Genomic DNA, 25160 nt, shown 5'->3' on the forward strand with positions numbered 1-25160 from the left:
GACTGATATACCATGACACCCAGGTCTCGTTGCACCACCCTTTTTCCTAATCTGCCACCATTCAGAGAATATTCTGCCTTCATGTTTTTGCCACCAAATTGGATAACTTCACATTTATCCACATTATACTGCATCTGCCATGCATTTGCCCACTCAAGTTACCCTGCAGCCTCTTAGCATCCTCCTCACAGCTCACACCACCACCCAGCTTAGTGTCATCTGCAAACTTGGAGATATTACACTCAATTCCTTCATCCAAATCATTGATGTATATTGTAAATAGCTGAGCCCTGCAGCACCCCACTAGTCACTGCCTGCCATTCTGAAAAGGATACATTTATCCCGACTCTCTGCTTCCTGTCTGCCAACCAGTTCTCTATCCACATCAATACATTACCCCCAATACCATGTGCTTTAATTTTGCACACTAATCTCTTGTGGGGGACCTTGTCAAAAACCTTTTGAACATCCAAATACACCACACCCACTGGTTCTCCCTTGTCCACTCTATTAGTTACATCCTCAAAACATTCTGGAAGATTTGTCAAGCATGATTTCCCTTTCATAAATCCATGCTGATTTGGATGAATTCTGTCACTGCTTTCCAAATGCGCTGCTATTTCATCTTTACTAATTGATTCCAACATTTTCCCCATTACTGATGTCAGGCTAACTGATCTATAATTTCCCATTTTCTCTCTCCCTCCTTTTTTAAAAAGTGGTGTTACATTAGCTACCCTCCAGTCCATAGGAACTGATCCAGAGTCAATAGACTGTTGGAAAATGATCACCAATGCATCCACTATTTCTAGGGCCACTTCCTTAAGTACTCTGGGATGTAAACTGTCAGGCCCTAGAGATTTATCGGCCCTCAATCCCATCAATTTCCCTAACATAATTTCCTGACTAATAAGCATTTCCTTCAGTTCCTCCTTCTCACTAGACCCTCGGTCCCCTAGTATTTCCGTAACGTTATTTGTGTCTTCCTTCATGAAGGCAGAACCGAAGCATTTGATCAATTGGTCTGCCATTTCTTTGTTCCCCATTATAATAATCTTTTTCTCCACATATCTGTAGAATATTTTGCAGTTAGTTTTTATGTTCCCAGCATGCTTCCTCTCATACTCTATTTCCCCCCTCCTAATTAAACCCTTTGTCCTCCTCTGCTGAATTCTAAATTTCTCCCAGTCCTCAGGTTTGCTGCTTTTTCTGGCCAATTTATATGCCTCTTCCTTGGATTTAACACTATCCCTGATTTTCCTTGTTAGCCACAGTTGAGCCACCTTCCCAGTTTTATTTTTACACCAGACAGGGAAGTACATTTGTTGAAGTTCATCCATGTGCTCTTTAAATGTTTGCCATTGCCTATCCACCGTCAACCCTTTAAGTATCATTCGCCAGTCTATTCTAGCCAATTCACGTCTCATACCATCAAAGTTACCTTTCCTTAAGTTCAGGACCCTAGTCTCTGAATTAACTAGGTCACTCTCCACCTTAATAAAGAATTCTACCATATTATGGTCGCTCTTTCCCAAGGGACCTCGCACAAGAAGATTGCTAATTGGTCCTTTCGCATTACACATCACCCAGTCTAGGATGGCCAGCCCTCTAGTTGGTTCCTTGACATATTGATCGAGAAAACCATCCCTAATACACTCCAAGAAATCCTCCTCCACCGTACTGCTACCAGTTTGGTTAGCCCAATCTAGATGTAGATTAGTCGCCCATGATAACTGCTGTACCTTTATTGCACGCATCCCTAATTTCTTGTCTGATGCTTTCCCCAACCTCACAACTACTGTTTGGTGGTCTGTACACAATTCCCACTAGCGTTTTCTGACCCTTTGGTATTCGGCAGCTCCACCCATACAGATTCCACATCGTCCTAGCTAATGTCCTTCCTTACGATTGCGTTAATTTCTTCTCTAACCAGCAACGCTACCCCACCTCCTTTTCCTTTCTGTCTATCCTTCCTGAATGTTGAATACCCCTGGATGTTGTGTTCCCAGCCTTGGTCACCCTGGCACCATGTCTCCATAATCCCAATTATATCATATTCGTTAATAGCTGCCTGCGCAGTTCATTCGTCCACCTTATTACGAATACTCCTCACATTGAGACACAGAGCCTTCAGGCTTGTCTTTTTAACACACTTTGTCCCTTTAGATTTTTGCTGTAGTGTGGCCCTTTTTGATTTTTGCCTTGGGTTTCTCTGCCCTCCACTTTTACTTTTCTTTTATCGTTTGCTTCTGCCCCCATTTTACTTCCCTCTGTCTCCCTGCATAGGTTCCCATCCCCCTGCCATATTCGTTTAACCCCTCCCCAACAGCACTCGCAAACACTCCTCCTCGGACATTGGTTCTGGTCCTGCCCAGGTGCAGACCGTCCAAACAGGCTGGTGGAGGACGAAGACATCAAGACCATGGGCTGGATTTTTGGTTAATTTGTGCCCCATTTAGCACCTCGGCGGTTCACAAAAGTAATTTTTGGGGGCGTGAAACGAGGCGCACAAGATTTTGCGGCCGGGCAGAACTTTCGGCAATGGTTTTGCGGTAGCGCTAAAACTTACCGCCCCACCGCTCTTTTGACCGTTGGGATCATCGCTGCACTCGCACCTTGAGCGGAACTTTCGAGCATTTCGCCCGATTTAGCGCGCGCCCGAGAACCTTCCCAGAAAAACCTGACAGATCCAGGATGCACCAGGCGCTAACAGCGCCATGTTGGAAGCGTAGGAGAAAGTCGCAGTTGTGAGTGATTAAGAGGATTGGGAGAAGAACATTGCTTTACTGCATACTTTTGATTGTGAAATTTTGTGTCAGTTTCTAGTTTGTTTTATAAAGGACATTTTAAAAGATGGGGGCAATGCTAGGTTGGCACCTGGCTGCTATTGCTATACGGCTTCAAACTGGAAGGCGACTTATTGTTGATCATTTGCAATGTAATCAAAGAGGTCGCAGACATATGGGGAGGAGACCTTACCCCCAACGAGTTTACAGGGAACATTGCTCATACCTCCAGCTCTCTGAGGCACAGTGAGTTATAAGGCTGTGCTTCCAAAAAATGCTGACAGAGATATGCCAGCTCATGCAGGCAGACCTACAGCCCTACCAGCGGTAACAAACTGCATTGCCCGTCAAGGTGAAGATGATTGTGGCACTTGCCTTCTCTGCCTCCAGCTCCTTCCAGGCATCAGTGGAAAACATATGCTCCATCTCGCATCACTCTACACATTGCTGCATTCGCCAGGTGACTAATGCACTGTACGCATACTAGATGGACTTCATAAACTTCCCAATGACCAGGGAGACCCAAAATGAGAGGGCTATAGGTTTTGGACAATTGCTGGCTTCCTCAAGGTTCAGGGTGCCGTTGACTGCATGCACATTGCCCTGCGAACACCTTTACAGAATGCTGAGTTTTCCATAAGCGGAAGGAATTCCACTCCATGAACGTACAGATCGTCTGCGACCATATTCACCGCACCATGGTAGTGAACGCCCAATATCCAGGGAGCAGGATGCTTTCATCTTGCAAGAGAGCAGTGTCTCACACATGTGTATCCTTCATTGTAAACTTTCATAAAATAAAACAAAACAATCAGCTTCATTCAGCAGTGTGATAATGCAAGAACATCGGAACATAATCCAGCATCGAGAACATAATCCAGCAGTAGGATACTATAACATCAAGTTCTGTCCCACTATTTTTTCCCACCGTCTTTTGCCCCCCTTGCCTGCTGCTCCTAATCAAAGTGGGACCAAGTCATGCAGTAAGGCTGCCAGAGCACTCTTGTGTTTTGCGGGGGGGGGGGGGGGGGGGGGGAGGTGGAGTAGACAATGGAGACGCCATCTGGGGACGCACTGGACCCACTCGTGGTGTGAAAGACCCGGCTTCTGACTGGCTAGCCTCTTCATCGGCATTGCCAGTCACAGGTGGTTTGAGTGACAGCCGTCGCTGATGCTTGGTTGGTGACTGAGTGGGGGGAGACGGAATGCTGTCATCCAGAGGAATGACACCACCTTCCCCCACTCAGTCACCAACCAAGCGTCGCCGATGGGACTGGTCCCCATCAACCGGAGCACGATGCTGGCCTGCTTCAGAACCGTCACTTCCCCGTGTGACAGTGGGGAATGCAGGGACTATGGCGGCAGGCATGGACTGCATCACCTGCCCAAGCTGAAGCAGAGCTTGTGTCTGTGATGCGCCATATTCTGCAAGGGTTCACTCCACACTTTCCGGGACTCCACAGTCACTGCTGGAGGCCACTAGTCTCATGTGGGCCTCACTGGTATCATGGCTCGCACTGACAATCTGCGACCCTACCTCTGTAATCGTCGCTTTCAGACTGTCAATGTTCGTGGGAATCTTTCTCACGACATTAAGGAGCCGACGGCTGATTTGGATGCTCTCCCTTGACATTCCCACCATGTCAGCAAACCGACTTTGCTGACTCACCCTCTGGAGAGATGGCCTGCAGGAGTCAACCCCAGCATGGCATTGCTGCATGCCACTGGTCCCAGGAGCCTCGGATTTCTCAAACTCCGAGAACGTCATGTCGTCCTCAGAGGAGCTGAGTGCTGGTGGTGGAGCAGGGGTCGATCGATGCTGCGCCAGAGTCAGCTCATCGGTATCCTCCTCCTCCGGACGATAGCCTGACATGGAGCGTCCCTTGAGGGATGCAGCACCTGTGTCTGGTCATCTGAAAGTAGAAAGTAACAGATGAGTGGGTGGCAGCAGGGGAAGGGGCAGGGTGACATGAGGAAGGTCGCATAGCACAAAAGTGAGTATGCAGGTACATCAAGTAATCAAGCAGCCAAATGGAATGTTGGCCTTTATTGCAAGGGGGATAGAGTATAAAAGCAGAGAAGTCCTGCCACATCAAGAGTACTGTGTACAGTTTTGGTCTCCGTATTTAAGGAAGGATATACTTGCATTCAGAGAAGGTTCACTAGGTTGATTCTAGAGATGAGGGGGTTGACTTATGAAGACAGGTTGAATAGGTTGGGCCTATACTCATTGGAGTTCAGAAGAATGAGAGATGATCTTATCGAAATATATAAGATAATGAGGGAATATTTCCACTCATAGGGGAAACTAAAACTAGGGACCATGGTCTCAGAATAAAGGGTCGCCCATTTAAAACTAGGAGGAGGAATTTATTTTCTGAGAGGGTTGTAAATCTATGGAATTCTCTGCCCCAGAGAGCTGTGGAGGCTGCGACATTGAATATATTTAAGGCAGAGATAGACAGATTTTTGAGCGATTAGGGAATAAATGGTTATGGGGAGTGGGCAGGGAAGTGGATTATTAAATGGCGGAGCAGGCTCAATGGTCCAGGTGGCCTACTCCTGCTCCTATTTCTTATGTTCTTATGCTCATTTGAAGGACTGCCACTACTCCATTATATCCAGAGGCACTGCAGGACATTGCCCCAACCTATCCCAGGGAGTGTGGAGGACATTGCCCCAACGTATCTCAAGAAGTGTGCAGGACTTTGCCCCAACCTATCCCAGGGAGTGTGCAGGACATTGCCCCAACTTATCCGAGGAAGTGTGCAGGACTTGCCCTCAATATCGAGCAGGGGTCAGTGCCCACAGTGGCAGCTGCCCGACCTGTGACGCCGATGAGGCCTGCCACTCTCTCCTCGATGTCCGTGAGTGGCAGGGTCTGAGGCGGACCGCAGCCTGTCCGCACTTGCTCGCGGCAATTATGAGACTTCTTGGCCTGCAAAGATGAAAATGAGAATGGTTACAACAGGGTCCATCTGCTCTTGTGGCACAGATAGCCACCAAAGCACTTATTCCATACTGGCTGAATGTAATAGAGTCGTCTGTTTAATGGAAGTTGCACGTGGTTCATCAGGAGGACATCGAAGTGGGGAGCCATCTTATGAGATCTCAGAAAGCAAGTTTAATAATGTGTAAAGATCATTCATGGCAAATAGGGTGGTGACTAAGCCTACCTATGTGTCATGCATTTTAGGAGGCAACCCAGAGTGTTGAGGACCAACAGCATGAGAACAAATAGTGTGTCATATTTATCCTTGAAGTAATGAAGGAGTGCATGAATGAAAATGGTACTCACTCTGATGACCCTGGTGAGATCGTTGAATTTATTTCGGCACTGTGTGCCAGTCCTGACCACAGTGTCCAAGGCAGAGACCTCCTCAGCTATTTCTCTCCAAATCCTCTGAATTAAGAATGGCAGTGGTTTAGAACCACCCCGAAGATGCAACTCCTGCCATCTTCTTGTAAATCTGTGGAATTCGCTGCCTCAGAGAGCTGTGGAAGCTGGGACATTGAATAAATTTAACACAGAAATAGACAGTTTCTTAAACGATAAGGGGATAAGGGGTTATGAGGAGCGTGGAGCTGAGTCAATGATCAGATTAGCCATGATCTTATTGAATGGTGGAGCAGGCTCGAGGGGCCGTATGGCCTACTTCTGTTCCTATTTCTTATGTTCTTATGTTCTTATGTTCTTATGTTCTTATGTTCTTATGTTCTTATGTTCTTATGTTCTTATGTTCTTATGTTCTTATGTTCTTATGTTCTTACCCCCACTAGAGCTTCATTAGCCTTGTGGCTGAATCATCTGGCATGCTGTCTGCAATGGTCATCCTCCATGATCAAATTCAAAATGTGAAATGGCTGATTCATCCCGGTTGTACTGCGCATACGCACGCAGGACGTGGCTGTGCCCTGCATTAACATTTGCGACAGGAAACCAGAAGGTGGAAGCACAGGGGGAAAAAAATGCGCATGCGCAAAACGGCAGATTGTGCCAATTCTGGAACTTTCGGCTCCAGCGCAGAGTCTGTAGTGTAACGCCAGAGTTAACGCTAACACTCCTCGTGAACTTTCATTCAGCGAAAGTTGCTCGCTCTGGCGCTAAATTTTTTGCTCCGCTATTCATACTATTCTATGATCTTTTAGTAGTTCTCAATCTTTGTAGTTGAAGGTGGAGGAGTTATTTGTCTAGTATATGCAGAAATGTGTCTCTGTATAATCAGAAAGTGCATCTCCAACTGAGTGAAAGAAAGATTATAGACGTTAAGATTGTATGGCTTCACCAGCCAGATAAAAATGTGCCACTTTGAGGTGTAAGTTTCCCTGAGATCGAGAGAGGAGAGATTTAAGCCAGCTAGTCTAAATACAGCTACCAGCACAGACAGTGGATTTATCCAGGAGCAAAGGTTTCAGGAGGAATGGATAGCACCTCGAAAGACCAAGGTTCATCTCCGACACTTCAGAAGGCTAACACCATCCTCCCAGAGGAAAACAAGCAACACCTTTATCCATGCCTACTGATAAGAATGAGGTAGTAACAATTCTGGACATATGGCTAATTACAAGCATAAATACATGAATCTATTTGATAGACTGGCGATGTAATATAGTTAATTTGTCAGTAATCTAAGGAGTCTAATCCCACATTAATTTCACCAATTATATCTCACCAAGCAGTAAATGCTTAATTACTGTAACATAACTGAACTGCCTTTGTAATTTGTCATTTGATTCATCAGTTAACCCTATCTACTAAGTTTAAGTGCTGCTAATTATGATTCTAAGGTTAATAAACAATTGTTAGCTACTGACTTTGTCTTCTTTAATAATTGGCAAGAAAGAATTCATACATTCACTCAGCTCCTTCTGCCAATCTTAATGGGAGGTTGCTAGTGTAAATGCTAATATAATCTGAACTGGTTGACGGAAGTCAGTTCAGCAAGCCAAATTAAGGCACCATTAACTGCTAAGCATAGACTGACTGGTAAACCCCATACAGTTCCTTGACAAGAAGTTAAAGTGAAGGGGTTAAGATTTGTTTGGTGCATTTGATAACTGTTCTTGTCTGGGGATTGATCCCAGCATTCTTACAAGGGAAAAAAAGGATAAAACAAACTGGTTTAATTATGTGAATTCTTGAACATTTATTTCAGATTATTCAGTTAACAAGAATTATATGTATTGTTTATAGTCTTACCAAATCATTGAGGTAGGTTGACTCAGTTTTTCCCTTGGGATCGAAGCTGTTTTCACGAAGTCTGGTGCCAACATAATTTCTCCTTTATACAGAAATAGATGCTGGTTGCATGTGAGAAGTACAACAGGTGACAACAAAATCTCTGATACTGATCTTATTGAAAGTACAGTTTCCTATCGATGACAGATCATTGAACTTCGCTGTGTGGGTAAAAGCACTGCCCTATGTAATTTTAAGCCGTACAGCCCAGAAGATTCTGGGTTTGATTGGTCTATGCTGCGTTAGGTGATAGCTGTGGTACCATAATTGGCCTCCATGTCCCTGGGCTAAAGAGCGGGGAAATTACATGTAAATAATCATACAATGTTCCATATAAAGCGGCTTTTTCAATGTTAAGTTTCACGAATGGTCCACGCAGCCTTTTAAAGGGGCCGCTCAACCCCCCAAAAAAGAGGAAACATTGGTTCCCAGCCCAGATTGCTATTCAGCGATCTCTGGTGAAAAGTGCGCATGACAGATGTTAGGTGAGGGCAAGAGTGGGTTCAGCTGTTATGACCACAATGATCAAATAGTCTGCCAGCACCCACGTCAGACCTCATACAGGAAAAATGACTGCTTTCATTAAGCACCAGAGGGTTGCCAGCATCTGTGGGATTGTGCCCCAGCCAGCACATTTAGGAAAGAAAGGGTGAAAAATAGAAGTGATTGACCATTCTGGTTATCCTTCAAATTAAGAGTATGTTTTCTCTTTCTCATATCCTTATGTTGTTGTTTAAGCACACACATATAATACAGCATTTAGAGAGGGAAATTATTACTATCTGATACATACAATAATTTTTCAATTTCTTTCTTGATATGCCTTTTTTCCACTTTCAGCGCCATTCTTCTTCTTCAAAAATCACTTTGATATAACGCCCAGAGACTGTATTCCTTAGCTTATCCTCTGCAATGAAGGTCAAGTTTCTTTACTTACAGAGCAACACTACAAAGATTACTTCAACTGTGTTTACTGACAAAACACTTTAAGGATTAAATAGTTGGAAGCCATTTCAAATGTTTTCAAATGCATGGAAATTTTTCTTAAAAATTAAAATCTTGAAAATAAATATACAGTACCTGAATAATATGTCTCTCAAATTAAGTGCTGTCCTGGGGAGTACAGGAGTTTGATCCTTAAAAATTCAAATGCAATATACTCTAGATTTAAAAAAAATTAATTTAAAGTCACTAAGCTATCAGAATGTGTTCATAGAATAAATTCGAAGAGGATGTCTTCCTCGGTGTGTCTGTAGTTTCTTTGCTGCTGAAAGACAATACTCTGACTTTTGGATTGAGACCAGAAACCAAAGTACTTTTCTGTTGCTAGGAGACCATGGGTAAACACTAATGGCAACAGGTGCCCTGGACTTGTTATCCTGATATTAAATTCCATGTGTGTCTCTCTCATGGCATTATAATTCCCAAATGGCTGGTTAGCCAAGTTACCTTCAAATAAATCCAAGAAACTCTTATTTTATAAATATAGAATAGCTTTCAGACATTCTGACCAAATGTTTGTAGGAGACTCAATCAAACACCTGGATGGAATTATAGATAACATTGTGGCTCAGTTTTGTGCAACTATAATTAGATTTGCTCTTACTTTAATAGTGCTTCATAGAACATTGGCACCAAGTCTATCTGTAAAATGGCTAAATGGATTGTTTATATTTTATATTCTACTTGATAAAGTGACATTTTTAGATGACTCCATACAAATCTCAACTTCAGACAACAATCAGCAGTTGGGAATCCTGCCCAGATTCCTTCTCAAGGTTTAGAATTGTCACCCTTCCTGGTCTCTATGGCTCAATGACACATCATTCACCCTTTCCTGGAATTTCCAAATCTCCCTTTACATAAGAACCAAGTCATTTGAAGCTTGGCATTTTATAATGACTTCTCTTCATTCTTTGTCCGATTCTCCCCTTGATGGTACCGTGTACATTCTCCAATCATATTATTTAATTTAAAATATAACTATTATTTTTCAATAAGTGAAAATAACCTAAAATAAAGCAACTAAACTTTCTGGAGACAGAAACTCAACTGGACTAATTATGGAGTTACACACCATCTCTCACTGCCCTTGAAATGGGGCGGAGGGGGAGGGGGGGGGGGGTGGGGGAAAGAAATGCAAAGTAAAACAATGGCAACTATCTGATAAGGATCGATGAAGAGGAGTGGGAGGAGGCAGACATGCAGCACAAACACTGGCATGGACCAGTTGCGCTGTGTAATGAATGTGATGACTCAAAAGACTTGTTACTGTAAACTGCCTCAGGTGTAAACCTGATCCAAACTTATTTGCGCCCAAAGTAACCCGTGACACAATGTACCCGCGCTTATATACCAGTGACCGCGCACATGCACATAAAGCCTGATGACCTCAGACAGTGGCGCCCCCTGGTGTTTGGTGGCCCCAAGCATAAATACATAACAATATCCCCTTTCAAGATCTTAATATCAGCCTTTTTACAAATTAAGACGGTCTGGGACTTTCATAGAAACATAGAAAATAGGTGCAGGAGTAGGCCATTCAGCACTTCGAGCCTGCACCGCCATTCAATATGATCATGGCTGATCATGCACTTCAGTATCCCATTCCTGCTTTCTCTCCATACCCCTTGATCCCTTTAGCCATAAGGGCCACATCTAACTCGCTTTTGAATATATCTAACGAACTGGCCTCAACAACATTCTGTGGTAGAGAATTCCACATGCTCACAACTCTCTGAAGAAGTTTCTCCTCATCTCGGTCCTAAATGGCTTACCCCTTATCCTTAGACTGTGACCCCTGGTTCTGGACTTCCAACATTGGGAACATTCTTCCAGCATCTAACCTGTCCAATCCTGTCAGAATTTTATATGTTTCTATGAGAAACCCTCTCATTCTTCTAAATTCCATTGAATACAAGCCTAGTCGATCCAGTCTTTCTTCATATGTCAGTCCCGCCATCCCGGGAATCAGTCTGGTGAACCTTCGCTGCACTCTCTCAATAGCAAGAATGTCCTTCCTCAGATTAGGAGACCAAAACTCGATACAATATTCAAGATGTGCCCTCACCAAGGCCCTGTACAAGTGTAGTAAGACGTCCCTGCTCCTATACTCAAATCCTCTCGCTATGAAGGCCAACATGCCATTTGCCTTCTTCACTGCCTGCTGTACCTGCATGCCAACTTTCAATGACGGGTGTACCATGACACCCAGGTCTCGTTGCACCTCCCCTTTTACTAATCTGTCGCCATTCAGATAATAATCTACCTTCCTGTTTTTACCACCAAAGTGATTAACCTCACATTTATCTGCATCTGTCATGTATTTGCCATTCACCTAGCCTGTCCAAGTCACCCTGCAGCCTCTTAGCATCCTCCTCACAGCTCACACCGCCACCCAGCTTAGTGTCATCTGCAAACTTAGAGGTATTACATTCAATTCCTTTGTCTAATGTTCCGAACAATATTCCGAGCAAATCAATATTCCGAACACAATTTGATGACTATTAAGGATTTCCTTTAGTTTCTCCTTCTCGCTAGACTCTCGGTCCACTAGTATTTCCGGAAGGTTATTTCAGTCTTCCTTAGTGAAGACAGAACCAAAGTATTTGTTCAATTGGTATGCCATTTCTTTGTTCCCCTTTAAAAATTCACCTGATTCTGACTGTAAGGGACCCACATTTGTCTTCACTAATCTTTTTCTCTTCACGTATCTGTAGAAGCTTTTGCAGTCATTTTTTGTTTCCTGCAAATATTCTATTTTCCCCGCCTAATTAAACCCTCTGACCTCCTCTGCTGAATTCTACATTTCTCCCAGTCCTCAGGTTTGCTGCTTTTTTTTGGCCAATTTATATGCCTCTTCCATGGATTTAACACTATCCCTAATTTCCCTTGTTAGCCACGGTTGAGCCATCTTCCCCATTTTACAGGGATGCACAATTGTTGAAGTTCATTGATGTGATCTTTAAATGGCTGCCATTGCCTATCCACCGTCAGCCCTTTATGTATCATTCACCAGTCTATCCCAGCCAAGTCACGTCTCATATCGTCGAAGTTACCTTTCTTTAAGTTCAGGACTCTAGTCTCTGAATTAACTGTGTCACTCTCCATCTTAAGGAAGAATTCTACCATATTATGGTCACTCTTCCCCAAGAGGCCTCGCACAACAAGATTGCTAATTAATCCTCTCTCATTACACAACATCCAGTCTAGGATGGCCAGCTCTTTAGTTGGTTCCTCGACATATTGGTCTAGAAAACCATCCCTTATACACTCCAAGAAATCCTCCTCCACCATATTGCTACCAGTTTGTTTAGCCCAATCTATATGTAGATTAAAGTCACCCATGATAACTGCTGTACCTTTATTGCACACATCCCTAATTTCCTGTTTGATGGCATCCCCAACCTCACTACTGCTGTTTGGTGCTCTGTACACAACTCCCACTAGCGTTTTCTGCCCTTTGGTGTTCTGCAGCTCTATCCGTACAGATTCCACCTCATCCACGCTAATGTCCTTCCTTACTATTGCATTAATCTCCTCTTTAACCAGCAACGCTACCCCATCTCCTTTTCCTTTCAATCTATCTTTCCTGAATATTGAATACCCTTGGATGTTGAGTTCCCAGCCTTGGTCACCCTGGAACCATGTCTCCGTAATCCCAATTACATCATATCCGTTAACAGCTATCTGCACAGTTAATTCATCCACCTTATTACGAATGCTCCTTGCATTGAGACAAACAGCCTTCAGGCTTGTTTTTTTTTAAACCCTCTTTGTCCTTTTAGAATTATATTGTAATGTGGCCCTTTTTGATTTCTGCCTTTGATTTTTCTGCCCTCCGCTTCTACTTTTCTCCTTTATACCTTTTGCTTCTGACCCCATGTTACTTCCCTCTGTCTCCCTGTATAGCTTCCCATCCCCCTGCCCTATTAGTTTAAATCCTCTCCAACAGCACTCACTCCCCTTATGAGTCTCAGTTCAACTTCAGTTCTAGACAAGCGTTCTGAGTCAGTTGTGACTGAAGGCTGAGTAACCGATCTGATGGGAGTGGTAATGACCACATCAGGGACTGGAGGTTCAGTTTCAATAATGACAGCAAAGTCCTCTGACGAATGAACATTGGTTGGCTGGTCGCTGACTGCATCTTCCTCAAGCGATTCCAGTTCATCCGTGTGCCACAGTTTTATCTGATTAACATGTTTGCCCATTCTTGAGCACGACAATAAACACTCTGTTACCCTCCTTGGCTGTAACAGTAACAGTGATCCACTTTGGACCTTGACCATTGTTCAGTACATAAACCAGATCATTGACAGATGTCACATGACACAGCAGCAGGATCATGATACCCTTGCTGACGCTGATGTTTGTTTTCAACACGATCATTCAAATCGGGATGAACAAAAGAGAGCTTGGTCTTGAGATTTCTCTTCATCAGTAGTTCAGCAGGGGAGACCGAAGTAAGCGTATGAGGTCTGGTCCTGTAACTGAGCAGTATGCAGGACAAGCGAGTCTGCAGTGAACCCTGAGTTACACATTTCATACTGCTTGATCGTTTGAACAGCACGCTCTGCTTGACCATTAGAAGCAGGTTTGAATGGGACTGACTTCACATGTTTAATACCATTAAGTTTCATGAACTCTTGAAACTCCAGACTTGTGAAGCAAGATCCCTTGTCGCTCACAACAATGACAGGCAAACCATGAGTAGCAAACATCACACGAAGGCTCTCAATAGTAGCTGCAGACATACTGGATGGCCTAATAATATACTCTATCCACTTTCAATATGTTATGTCTCAAATAAAGTACTGTGACTGAATACTGTAGACTTGAGTAAGCGCGACCTTAGTCTCTTTATTCTGACTCGAGTGCCAGCACAGCATGGGAGGCCTGCTTATATACAATGCTCCCAAGGGATGCTGGGATCCCTTGGGACTCCAACAGATGTGCCTTCTGGTGGCGGTAGAATGCTGGTTACAAGGTGTTGCATACATAACATCACTCCCCCACAAAGTCAATAGAACTCATATTTAAAGGGTGAGACGATTTGGGGTTTTCCGCTCCTTAGTCGAACATAGAAACATAGAAAATAGGTGCAGGAGTAGGCCATTCGGCCCTTCAAGCCTGCACCGCCATTCAATGAGTTCATGGCTGAACATGCAACTTCAGTACCCCCTTCCTGCTTTCTCGCCATACCCCTTGATCTCCCTAGTAGTAAGGACTATATCTAACTCCTTTTTGAATATATTTAGTGAATTGGCCTCAACAACTTTCTGTGGTAGAGAATTCCACAGGTTGACCACTCTCTGGGTGAAGAAGTTTCTCCTCATCTCAGTCCTAAATAGCTTACCCCTTATCCTTAGACTGTGACCCCTGGTTCTGGACTTCCCCAACATTGGGAACATTCTTCCTACATCTAACCTGTCTAAACCCGTCAGAATTTTAAATGTTTCTATGAGATCCCCTCTCATTCTTCTGAACTCCAGTGAATACAAGCCCAGTTGAGCCAGTCTTTCTTGATATGTCAGTCCTGCCATCCCGGGAACCAGTCTGGTGAACGTTCGCTGCACTCCCTCAATAGCAAGAATGTCCTTCCTCAAGTTAGGAGACCAAAACTGTACACAATACTCCAGGTGTGACCTCACCAAGGCCCTGAACAACTGTAGCAACACGGCCCTGCCCCGGTACTCAAATCTCCTCGCTATGAAGGCCAACATGCCATTTGCTTTCTTCACTGCCTGCTGTACCTGCATGCCAACTTTCAATGATTGATGTACCATGATACCCAGGTCTCGTTGCACCTCTCCTTTTCCTAATCTGTCACCATTCAGATAATAGTCTGTCTCTCTGTTTTTACCACCAAAGTGGATAACCTCACATTTATCCACATTACACTTCATCTGCCATGCATTTGCCCACTCACCTAACCTATCCAAGTCACTCTGCAGCCTCATAGCAACCTCCTCGCAGCTCACACTGCCACCCAACTTAGTGTCATCCGCAAATTTGGAGATACTACATTTAATCCCCTCGTCTAAATCATTAATGTACAATGTAAACAGCTGGGGCCCCAGCACAGAACCTTGCGGTACCCCACTAGTCACTACCTGCCATTCTGAAAAGTACCCATTTACTCCTATTCTTTGCTTCCTGTCTGACAACCAGTTCTCAATCCATGTCAGCACACTAACCCCAATCCCATGTGCTTTAACTTTGCACATTAATCTCTTATATGGGACCTTGTCGAAAGCCTTCTGAAAGTCCAAAACATCAACTGGTTCTCCCTTGTCCACTCTACTGGAAACGTCCTCAAAAAATTCCAGAAGATTTGTCAAGCATGATTTCCCCTTCACAAATCCATGCTGACTTGGACCTATCATGTCACCTCTTTCCAAATGCGCTGCTATGACATCCTTAATAATTGATTCAATCATTTTACCCACTACTGATGTCAGGCTGACCGGTCTATAATTCCCTGTTTTCTCTCTCTCTCCCTCCTTTTTTAAAAAGTGGTGTAACATTGGCTACCCTCCACTCCATAGGAACTGATCCAGAGTCTATGGAATGTTGGAAAATGACTATCAATGCATCCGCTATTTCCAAGGCCACCTCCTTAAGTACTCTGGGATGCAGTCCATCAGGCCCTGGGGATTTATCGGCCTTCAATCCCATCAATTTCCCCAACACAATTTCCCGACTAATAAGGATTTCCCTCAGTTCCTCCTTCTTACTAGACCCTCTGACCCCTTTTATATCTGGAAGGTTGTTTGTGTCCTCCTTAGTGAATACCGAACCAAAGTACTTGTTCAATTGGTCTGCCATTTCTTTGTTCCCCGTTATGACTTCCCCTGATTCTGACTGCAGGGGACCTACGTTTGTCTTTACTAACCTTTTTCTCTTTACATATCTATAGAAACTTTTGCAATCCATCTTAATGTTCCCTGCAAGCTTCCTCTCGTACTCTATTTTCCCTGCCCTAATCAAACCCTTTGTCCTCCTCTGCTGAGTTCTAAATTTCTCCCAGTCCCCAGGTTCACTGCTATTTCTGGCCAATACGGTGGAGGAGGATTTCCTGGAGTGCATAAGGGATGGTTTTCTAGACCAATATGTCGAGGAACCAACTAGGGGGGAGGCCATCTTAGATGGGTGTTGTGTAATGAGAGAGGATTAATTCGCAATTTCATTGTGCGAGGCCCCTTCCTTGGCTTTAATACTATCCCTGATTTCCCTTGATAGCCACGGTTGAGCCACCTTCCTTTTTTTATTTTTATGCCAGACAGGGATGTACAATTGTTGTAGTTCATCCATGCGGTCTCTAAATGTCTGCCATTGCCCATCCACTGTCAACCCCTTAAGTATCATTCGCCAATCTATCCTAGCCAAGTCACGCCTCATACCTTCAAAGTTACCCTTCTTTAAGATCTGGACCATGGTCTCTGAATTAACTGTTTCATTCTCCATCCTAATGTAGAATTCCACCATATTATGGTCACTCTTCCCCAAGGGGCCTCGCACAATGAGATTGCGAATTAATCCTCTCTCATTACACAACACCCATCTAAGATGGCCTCCCCCCTAGTTGGTTCCTCGACATATTGGTCTAGAAAACCATCCCTTATGCACTCCAGGAAATCCTCCTCCACCGTATTGCTTCCAGTTTGGTTAGCCCAATCTATATGCATATTAAAGTCACCCATGATAATTGCTGCACCTTTATTGCATGCACCCCTAATTTCCTGTTTGATGCCCTCCCCAACATCACTACTATATGTTGGGAGGTATGTACACAACTCCCACTAACGTTTTTTGCCCTTTGGTGTTCTGCAGCTCTACCCATATAGATTCCACATCATCCAAGCTAATGTCCTTCCTAACTATTGCATTAATCTCCTCTTTAACCAGCAATGCTACCCCACCTCCTTTTCCTTTTATTCTATCCTTCCTGAATGTTGAATACTCATGGATGTTGAGTTCCCAGCCCTGAACATCCTGGAGCCACGTCTCTGTAATCCCAATCTCATCATATCCGTTAACATCCATTTGCACAGTTAATTCATCCACCTTATTACGGATACTCCTTGCATTAAGACAGAAAGCCTTCAGGCTTGTTTTTTAACACCCTTTGTCCTTTTAGAATTATGATGTAGTGTGGCCCTTTTTGTTTCTTGCATTTGTATACTCGGCCTACCACTATTGCTTTTTACCTTTCTACCATCTGTTTCTGACTCCATATTACTTCGCCCTGTCTCGCTGCATAGGTTCCCATCCCCCTGCCATATTAGTTTAAACACTCCCGAACTGCATTAGCAAATGTTACCCCTAGGACATCAGTTCCAGTCCTGCCCAAGTGCAGACCGTCCCTTTTGTACAGATCCCACTTCTCCCAGAACTGGTTCCAATGTTCCAGGAATTTGAATCCTTCCCTCTTGCACCACTGCTCAAGCCACGTATTTATTCTAACTATCCTGCTCCCTCTACTCGGATTAGCACGTGGCACTGGTAGCAATCCAGAGATTACTACCTTTGAGGTCCTACTTTTTAATTTAACTCCTCGCTCCCTAAATTCAGCTTGTAGGACCTCTTCCCGCTTCTTACCTATATCGTTGGTACCTACATGTACCACGACAACTGGCTGTTCACCCTCCCTTTCCAGAATACGCTGCAGCCGCTCAGAGATATCCTTGACCCTTGCACCAGGGAGGCAACATGCCATTCTGGACTCCTATCTATTCCCCTTACAATAGAGTCCCCTATCACTATAGCTCTCCCACTCTTTTTCCCACCCTTCTGTGCAGCAGAGCCAGCCAGGGTGCCATGAACTTGGCTGCTGCTGCCCTCCCCTGATGAGGCATCCTCCTCAACAGTATCCAAAGCGGTGTATCTGTTTTGCAGGGGGATGACCGCAGGGGACCCCTGCACTACCTTCCTTGCACTGCTCTTCCATTCCCTAGCTGGCTGTGGACCCTTCACCTGCGGTAAGACCAACTCGCTGCACATGCTACTCATGTCATTCTCAGCATCGTGGATGCTCCAGAGTAAATCCACCCTTAGCTCCAATTCCGCAACGCAGTCCGTCAGGAGTTGGAGGCGGATACACTTCCCGCACACAGTCGTCAGGGACACTGGCAATGTCCCCGAGTTCCCACATGGTACAGGAGGAGCATATCACGTGACCGAGCTCTCCTGTCATGACTTAAATTGGCAACAACAATGCTAAATTTACTCACTGTTACAGAAGAGAAAAAAGAAAAACTACTCACCAATCACCAGCCAATCACTTACCCCCTTGGCTGTGACGTCACCTTTCTGTTTCTTTCTTCTTTTTTGCCTTCTCCCTGTAGCTGCACAAGTTGGGCCTTTATAGGCCTCTCCCCGACCCCGGATTCATCTCGGTACAAACACAGGTGCAGGTGAGTTGGTTGTGTCTTTGCTGGGCTGCTGCGTAGCTGGCCCTGCTGGGGATGATGAGTTCAGCTTTGTGGTCAACCGTGATGTTGGTTGTCACTTGTGTGTGTATCGGAGGGTCGAAGTTGGTGGTGTCCTCTTCAGCTTGCTCGTGGCTGTCTCTGAATCGCAGTTTGGTTTGGTCCAAATGCTTTCTGCACATTTGTCCATTTGCGAGTTTAACTTCAAACACCCTACTCCCTTTGGCTACGACAGTGCCAGCAAGCCATTTGGGACCATGTCCATAGTTGAGTACATATACAGGGTCATTGACTTCAATATTGCGTGACAAACTTGCGCGATCATGGTATATGCTCTGTTGATGCTGCCTGCCCTCGACATGATCATGGAGATCAGGGTGGACTAGAGAGAGTGTTGTTTTGAGTGCCATTTTCATGAGCAGTTCAGCATGGGGAACCCAGGTGAGCGAGTGAGGTCTTATGCGATAGCTGAGCAGGACTCGGGACAGGCAGGTCTGCAGGGAGCTTTCCAACACACATTTCAAGCTTTGCTTGATGGTTTGGACTGCTCGTTCTGCCTGGCTGTTAGATGCGGGCTTGAACGGGGCAGATGTGATGTGCTTGATCCCATTGCGGGTCATGAATTCAGCACTGGTGAAGCACAGCCCATTGTTGCTGACAAGGACATCAGGCAGGCCGTGCATGGCAAACATGGCTCGTAGATTTTCGATGGTGGCAGTGGACGTGCTTACAGACATTATTACACACTCAATCCATTTTGAATGAGCATCCACAATAACCAAGAACATTTTGCCTAGAAACAGGCCAGCGAAGTCAACGTGGATCCTAGACCACGGTTTGGAGGGCCATGACCACAAACTTAGCGGTGCCTCCCTGGGTGCATTGCTCAGTTGAGAGCAAGTGTTGCATTGGCGCATGCAAGACTCCAAATCTGAGTCGATGCCGAGCCACCACACATGTGATCTGGCTATAGCTTTTAAAATAACCCTAAATAGCCCCAAAGTAAGATGCATAGCCTGGGATCATTTAAACCTATGTATGGAAGCTGGACTGGAGAAAGCTCTGAATCAACCCTCATTTAATTATGCTAACTTGCAAAATCCGAAGGCTAGGGTGAAGAAAAACACTATTATATAATTATGCTAACTTACAGAATCTAAAAGCACTGAATTATACAATTATGCTAACTTGGAAAAGCTAAAAATGAAGTAGCAAGACAATCAGTGAGATATAATTATGAAACACCCAAGAAGATAAGGCCTTGAGAAGCACACAGTTTCTATCTGTACAAGATAAAATGTAACTCGAAAAGAATGTTCAAGACACAATGCTTTAATTAAGAAAAATGATGAGATGCAAACTTTGCCTGCAAGATACGCTTGTACTAAAAAATATGTAATGCTGTAACTTAGTTTTAAACTTCGGAGTTGTATCCGAGAGCGATCTCGGAAGGTTCTCCCCAGGCCTGCGAATAAACCGTTTTGAATCACACACCGAAATCTGTCATCTCTACCCAAGTGTCGACATTATATATCACTTGGTCCACTCCTCGGTCACCACAATTTGGCGCTGCGAGCAGGGTCGTGAAGTCTTGCCATTCCCCAGCAACGTTGAGCGAAAGAGGGTGAGCATTTTTCATTTATCACCCATAAATTAGAGTTCTCAAAACGGACTGTGGGATTTGACAAGATCACGACCAAAGAACAAGTGGGGACAGACTCGAGTAAGTGGTGCGGTTTGGTGTAGCCGGGGAGGCGGCAAGATTCTCCAAGCCAGGAAGGCGGCAAAATCCCCTAAGCCAGGTTGGCGGCAAAAACCTAACAAAACGCGCCACGTAACGGGAAATAGGGGTGCTGAAAGTGGACGCCGGTTGATCGACACGAGCAGACGGTCTAATATCTCAAACACCTAGCCTGAGCCTGAATTAAGAGGACTTGGTCCCACGTGACGGCCAGGATCAAGTAGGTGCAGGGAACACGCTTAGACCATAGGATCGTGATACCGAGCGACATCTCCTGGACCCAGTATAGAAATGGCATGTAAAGATACACTAGATTGGGGGCCAGACGGCTCGCTTAGTAGATATTTTTCGGATGAGCATAAAAAAACCTGATCGTCACTATCTTAAGTGAAGTATGGATCCAAAAATAGAGCCGGCCAAACAATAAACTTTGTTGAATGAAGAGAGACTTTTGTGAATGTCTGTCTTTGAATGAAAGTGCTAGTGTGATTTTTGACTGCGGAATATTTGAGGTGGGAATTAATGAACTTTTCATGTGTCTGAAAGCCTGTTTGAGAAAGTGGTGGAGCTGTCTGTTTGTTTTGGCTCCACCCACGTTTTCAGACAGAGCGAAAGTTTTTTTAACCCTTTGCAGCGTTGTCCTGTAAGTGGGAAGTTTTAAGAAAGTGTGAACCTAGAATTGAATTACATTTTAAGTTAGAAACGAAGGTGTGGATTTATTCGGATAAGAAGTTATGGAGCAAGGAAATGCACAAAGGATAGGTTTGTTGAGCAACAGATAAAAAATGCGTGGTCCCGTTGATTTAAAAAAAAATTTCAACACGCTCACTTGTCAAAAGAAAACATGTAACTATTGATTATATTGGGTTGAAAAACAATAAATTTAGTCTAGGAATGAGATAAAGAACAGAGAAGGGAAATTGTAATGCCTTAAAAAAAAAAAGCCTGCGTGGGTCTCTCAAGGCTGCGGGCTGGGGAAGTACGCCCCCATTTTCCTTTGTGTAAAACCTTGACGTGAAAGCTTCTAGCTCAGTAAAGAGTTTTAAATAAGAGACTGGCAGTACAATATTTGAATTGGAATTTTGAGATATTTCAGGTGATTCTCCTTGATAAACATTTTGGTTGTATTCGAAAATCTTGGGTTTGGAAGCCTTTTTAATAAAATTACACAACTACTGTGTCAGAAGCTGAAGCTTAAAAAGATGTAATTTGAGATACTGTATCACAAAATTGAAGTTACAGAGCAAAAGTTGAGAGTTTTTGATGTTCAGCTTCTAAAACAGAAGTTAGGCACACAATTCTAAAACAAGTACTTTGCATTCTGTAATCTGTGAATCACTATAAGCATAAATGAGAAGTCCGATAAAAAACAGTATTACCATATTTGACATTTTGTAATCCAACAATAAATACAAATACTACAAAAGGGGAGCAGAAATTAGGATGGGAACAGTGAAAAGTTAATTTTGTTGTGAAGGTTTCAAGTACCACTGGTTAAGAAAAGACACAACAAAATGAGATACATTTAAAATAAAAAGTTAAATCTGATCTCTTAAAAAAAAAGAAATTAAGACTAAAAGTTTTGGAAACAATCCAGAAATACCTTCAGGGATCAGGTCAAACTCCTGGACAAATGGGGAGCTATCTGCGAAAGTGTAAAAGGGACTTTGGAAAAATTAAAATGTTAAAACTGCAGGCTTTAACAGTTTAGAACAAAGGACAATATAAGTTGAACTTGTGACTTCAGATACGGTGGTTGAAGAACCACAGAAAGTGAGATGTGATGGCCTTGAAACTGGAACATTTGAGGTAACAGAAAGCAGCTTTCAAAGCCTACATGCTAGACTCTGTTCGAGTTATGGAAAAGACACGGGCGTAGTTATTAGCCTGTCACATGGGCAGAGCCAATGGTTGAGCAGCTGTCAGTCACAGACATATATTGTTTGATCGGAGAGAGTCTTTGCTAACGTTCGGTCCCCTGAATCTTATAATACTGAAAAATAAACACTTTACATTTGACCTGGCGATAATTGCATGCTTGTGACACGTGACTTTGAATAATTCAGAGCATTGTACTTAATAAATAGGATTTACAGAATGATCGTTCCGACAGGCTGATCTTACCAGTGAAGTACAGGATCACGTGATCGGACCGTGCATTTGTCCATTTTAATCAGTTGGCATAATATAAAAGTAACGTTATGAAACAGAATCACGACAGCAGTTACTTTTTTATACCAATTAATTGTCGGCAGACACATCTCTTGTTGGCTTGCAGTGGCAGAACTGGTCATGAGGTTCTGCAAATTGTGTGTTACAACAATCACAGCAACAGGGCAAGAATCAGCCCTCACTTATAATCCAGAATACAAGCTGCAAATTGTTTGAGATAAGAGTGGATATTTGGCATTTTTTGAACTAGAGCCTGGGACAGACCCAGTGCTGTTTTGTTCCTCCTTTGAAGTGCATTTCCATCATCGTTTTGCAATGCTGACTGCACAAGAAAAGAGGCTTCATAAAAAGAGGCTTCATGTCCCAAACAAGCAGTGTAATATTCTTCTGTAACCAGAGCACGCAGAGTACTGTCCCCTGCATGCTTGTAATAAAGTTTCTCACATCATAGCCTACCCATGACTCCGGGTGGTTTCTTTATTAGGACCATTACGAGACAGAATCAGGAAGTATGTGATGGAATTGAGTGAGCAATTAAAAGGTATGCAACAAGAGGTCTGGGAAAGGCAGAAGGAGGAGGACGAAGGCGGTGAGATAACTGCCTCGGCTATAATCCCCGAGGTGGGGGTGAAGGTAATGGTTAAAGAGGTGGCAGAGAAACCAGGGTTCAACACCTCGGTGGAGCGGACCATATGAGGTATTAATTAGTGGAAATACGTGTGCTTACGTGAATATGAAAGGTAGGGATCGATGGAAGCACTGGTCCCAGCTGAAAGAATATAAAGGTGCGACAGTTGGACTTTTTAAGAGGATTAAGATGGATATTTGCAATATTAAGGGTACTGGCTATAATAAAATGGATCTGGAAAAGGGCACATGCCCGGAGTAACAGTGCAAACAATGTGTTTTATCAACAGAATATAAATGTGATCACCACCACCCTTCCGATTCTACAAGGACAAGCTACAAGGCTGCCCCTATGAGGCCCAGAAGCATTTACCCACACCGGAGGGTACAACAACTACGTAAAGCAGCCTATAGGGGGCGGCTTCGGAGTGTCAGGAGCGTTTATCTTGAAGCCAGAAGGATAAGTGGGTAACAAAATGTTACCTGAATATTGTAAACCAGGGGAATTAATCTTGGGAAAGCATGTGGTAGTTAAACCTGGAACAGAAGTAGTGTTGTTATTTGACAATTTGCAGCATGAAATGTTACCCATGAGCATACATTTATCAGCCCTGCCAGAAAAGTTTAGCCCCAGATTAAAGCATTGTACACACGATTGCTCGACACAATCCTGAGAAAAGCTAGTGACACATCAGGAGCAAGGGAGTATCACAAGCAGCCGAGACACAAAGGAGGAAGACAGAGGAGATCTAAAGGGAATGACGTATTAACTGGAGTAAGTACAGGGACCTCTCTAGTAGATGCACTAGATATACAGGCGATCCAGGCAGGAGTAGATAGTCTGAGGGGAATGATGGAGGTACTAATGAGGAAACAGGCCAGGATAGGGATAGAATCTTCAGAGTTAGGATCTAAAACATCCAAAATACTGCTAGAGGGTATATTCGTATTGGAAGGCCATGCACGAACAATTAACGAGGTAAATAAGCAGGAATGAGAGGACGATGCCGAGGACAGAAAAAGAGACACATGTCATGCTTATGGGAGATGGATGATCGGTCAGGTGAGACACAATATGGATCAGATACAAATCGGGCGAGTTCCAGATTAAATAAATAGCACTCATTTGAAAGAAATGGCACAGCACACTGGGCCATTAGACGCCTGAAAGGAATGACTAGGGTGTATGCAGTTACAGGAGGATGTAAGGGGAAACAAAAATACGAGGGGAAGAGTACATCCGCGATGGACCAGTATGAGATCAAAAATAGAAATATAAGGGGAATATCTTTATAGGGTGCCAGAGAGAAGGAAGCCTAACTATATGCCCTCACCCAGTGGGAGACGGGAGCAAGGATAGCTGCGGGTTTGAGAATACTACGGAAGGATGTGTCATTGGAATAAGCCCTGCCCGAACCAAACACACACATTACGCCTATCAAGGGCGCGGAGAATATGGTGTGGTAACTAGCCTGGGAACTTTCGATTACAGAGGCTCGACTTGTAACATTACAATGCCTAACTTTTGCTTTACTCCCAGAGTGTCGGTGGCAGTGGGAAAAGCACACATGACGTATATACACACGCCAGGAAGACAATGACATTAAAGATAAGCGATGAGATTAGCAAGATATTGATGTTTACATGGAAGAGCAAGCACCACCAATTCCCCTGGTCCTTCAAGCTGGAAGATTTAACTGAGCTCAAAGGACTATTAAGAAATAATATTAAAAGATATTATGCATCTCCGCTGGGGTGCTGGACCAGCTCCCATGGAGGACACAGTTTTTTTTTTACAAAGGACTGTAAAGGATCCTGGCTGGTCCAGGTCCTGATCTGGCGGGCCGCAACAGGTGGCTTTTCGTTTTCGAATGCATCCATCACCAAGAGCAAGTTTGCAGCCTGTGTCATTTCCACCCCAGTGGTGGGCAATGGCAGCTGAAAGAGCATCAGCGCAGTTCTCTGTGCCTAGTCAGTGGCGAATTACGTAGTTATATGCAGACAGCGTGAGCGCCGATCTTTGGATGCGAGCAGAGGCATTGGTATTGATACCTTTGCTGTCTGAGAATAGCGGTATGAGTGGCTTAAGGGCAATTTCTAACTCCAACTTAAGCCCAGATACTGGTGCATTTTTCTCACCACGTAAATGCATGCCAGAGCTTCTG

The 25160-nt window shown here is 44.0% G+C and overlaps 1 protein-coding gene across 9 annotated transcripts in view; it reads right to left on the reverse strand.

Moving 5' to 3' along the window:
• Positions 1–25160, reverse strand: part of LOC139259994 (uncharacterized protein C2orf80) — a 108298-nt gene that overhangs the window by 74648 nt on the left and 8490 nt on the right. For 8 of the 9 annotated variants that reach the window (XR_011592695.1, XR_011592697.1, XR_011592696.1 and 5 more), the window contains exons 2-3: positions 8819–8932; positions 7987–8068 (exon numbers count right to left, since the gene is read on the reverse strand). Coding sequence is in view for 6 of the 9 variants with exons in the window: in XM_070876029.1 (XP_070732130.1) it covers positions 7987–8068; positions 8819–8871 (135 nt within the window). In the remaining 3 variants the exon portion in view is untranslated. Of the gene's footprint in view, positions 1–7986; positions 8069–8818; positions 8933–9105; positions 9187–25160 lie in introns of all 9 variants that reach the window. The other variant, XM_070876025.1, reaches the window with a different exon arrangement.

This window comes from Pristiophorus japonicus, chromosome 3 (genome assembly GCF_044704955.1).
Source record: "Pristiophorus japonicus isolate sPriJap1 chromosome 3, sPriJap1.hap1, whole genome shotgun sequence".
NCBI lineage: Eukaryota > Metazoa > Chordata > Chondrichthyes > Pristiophoridae > Pristiophorus > Pristiophorus japonicus.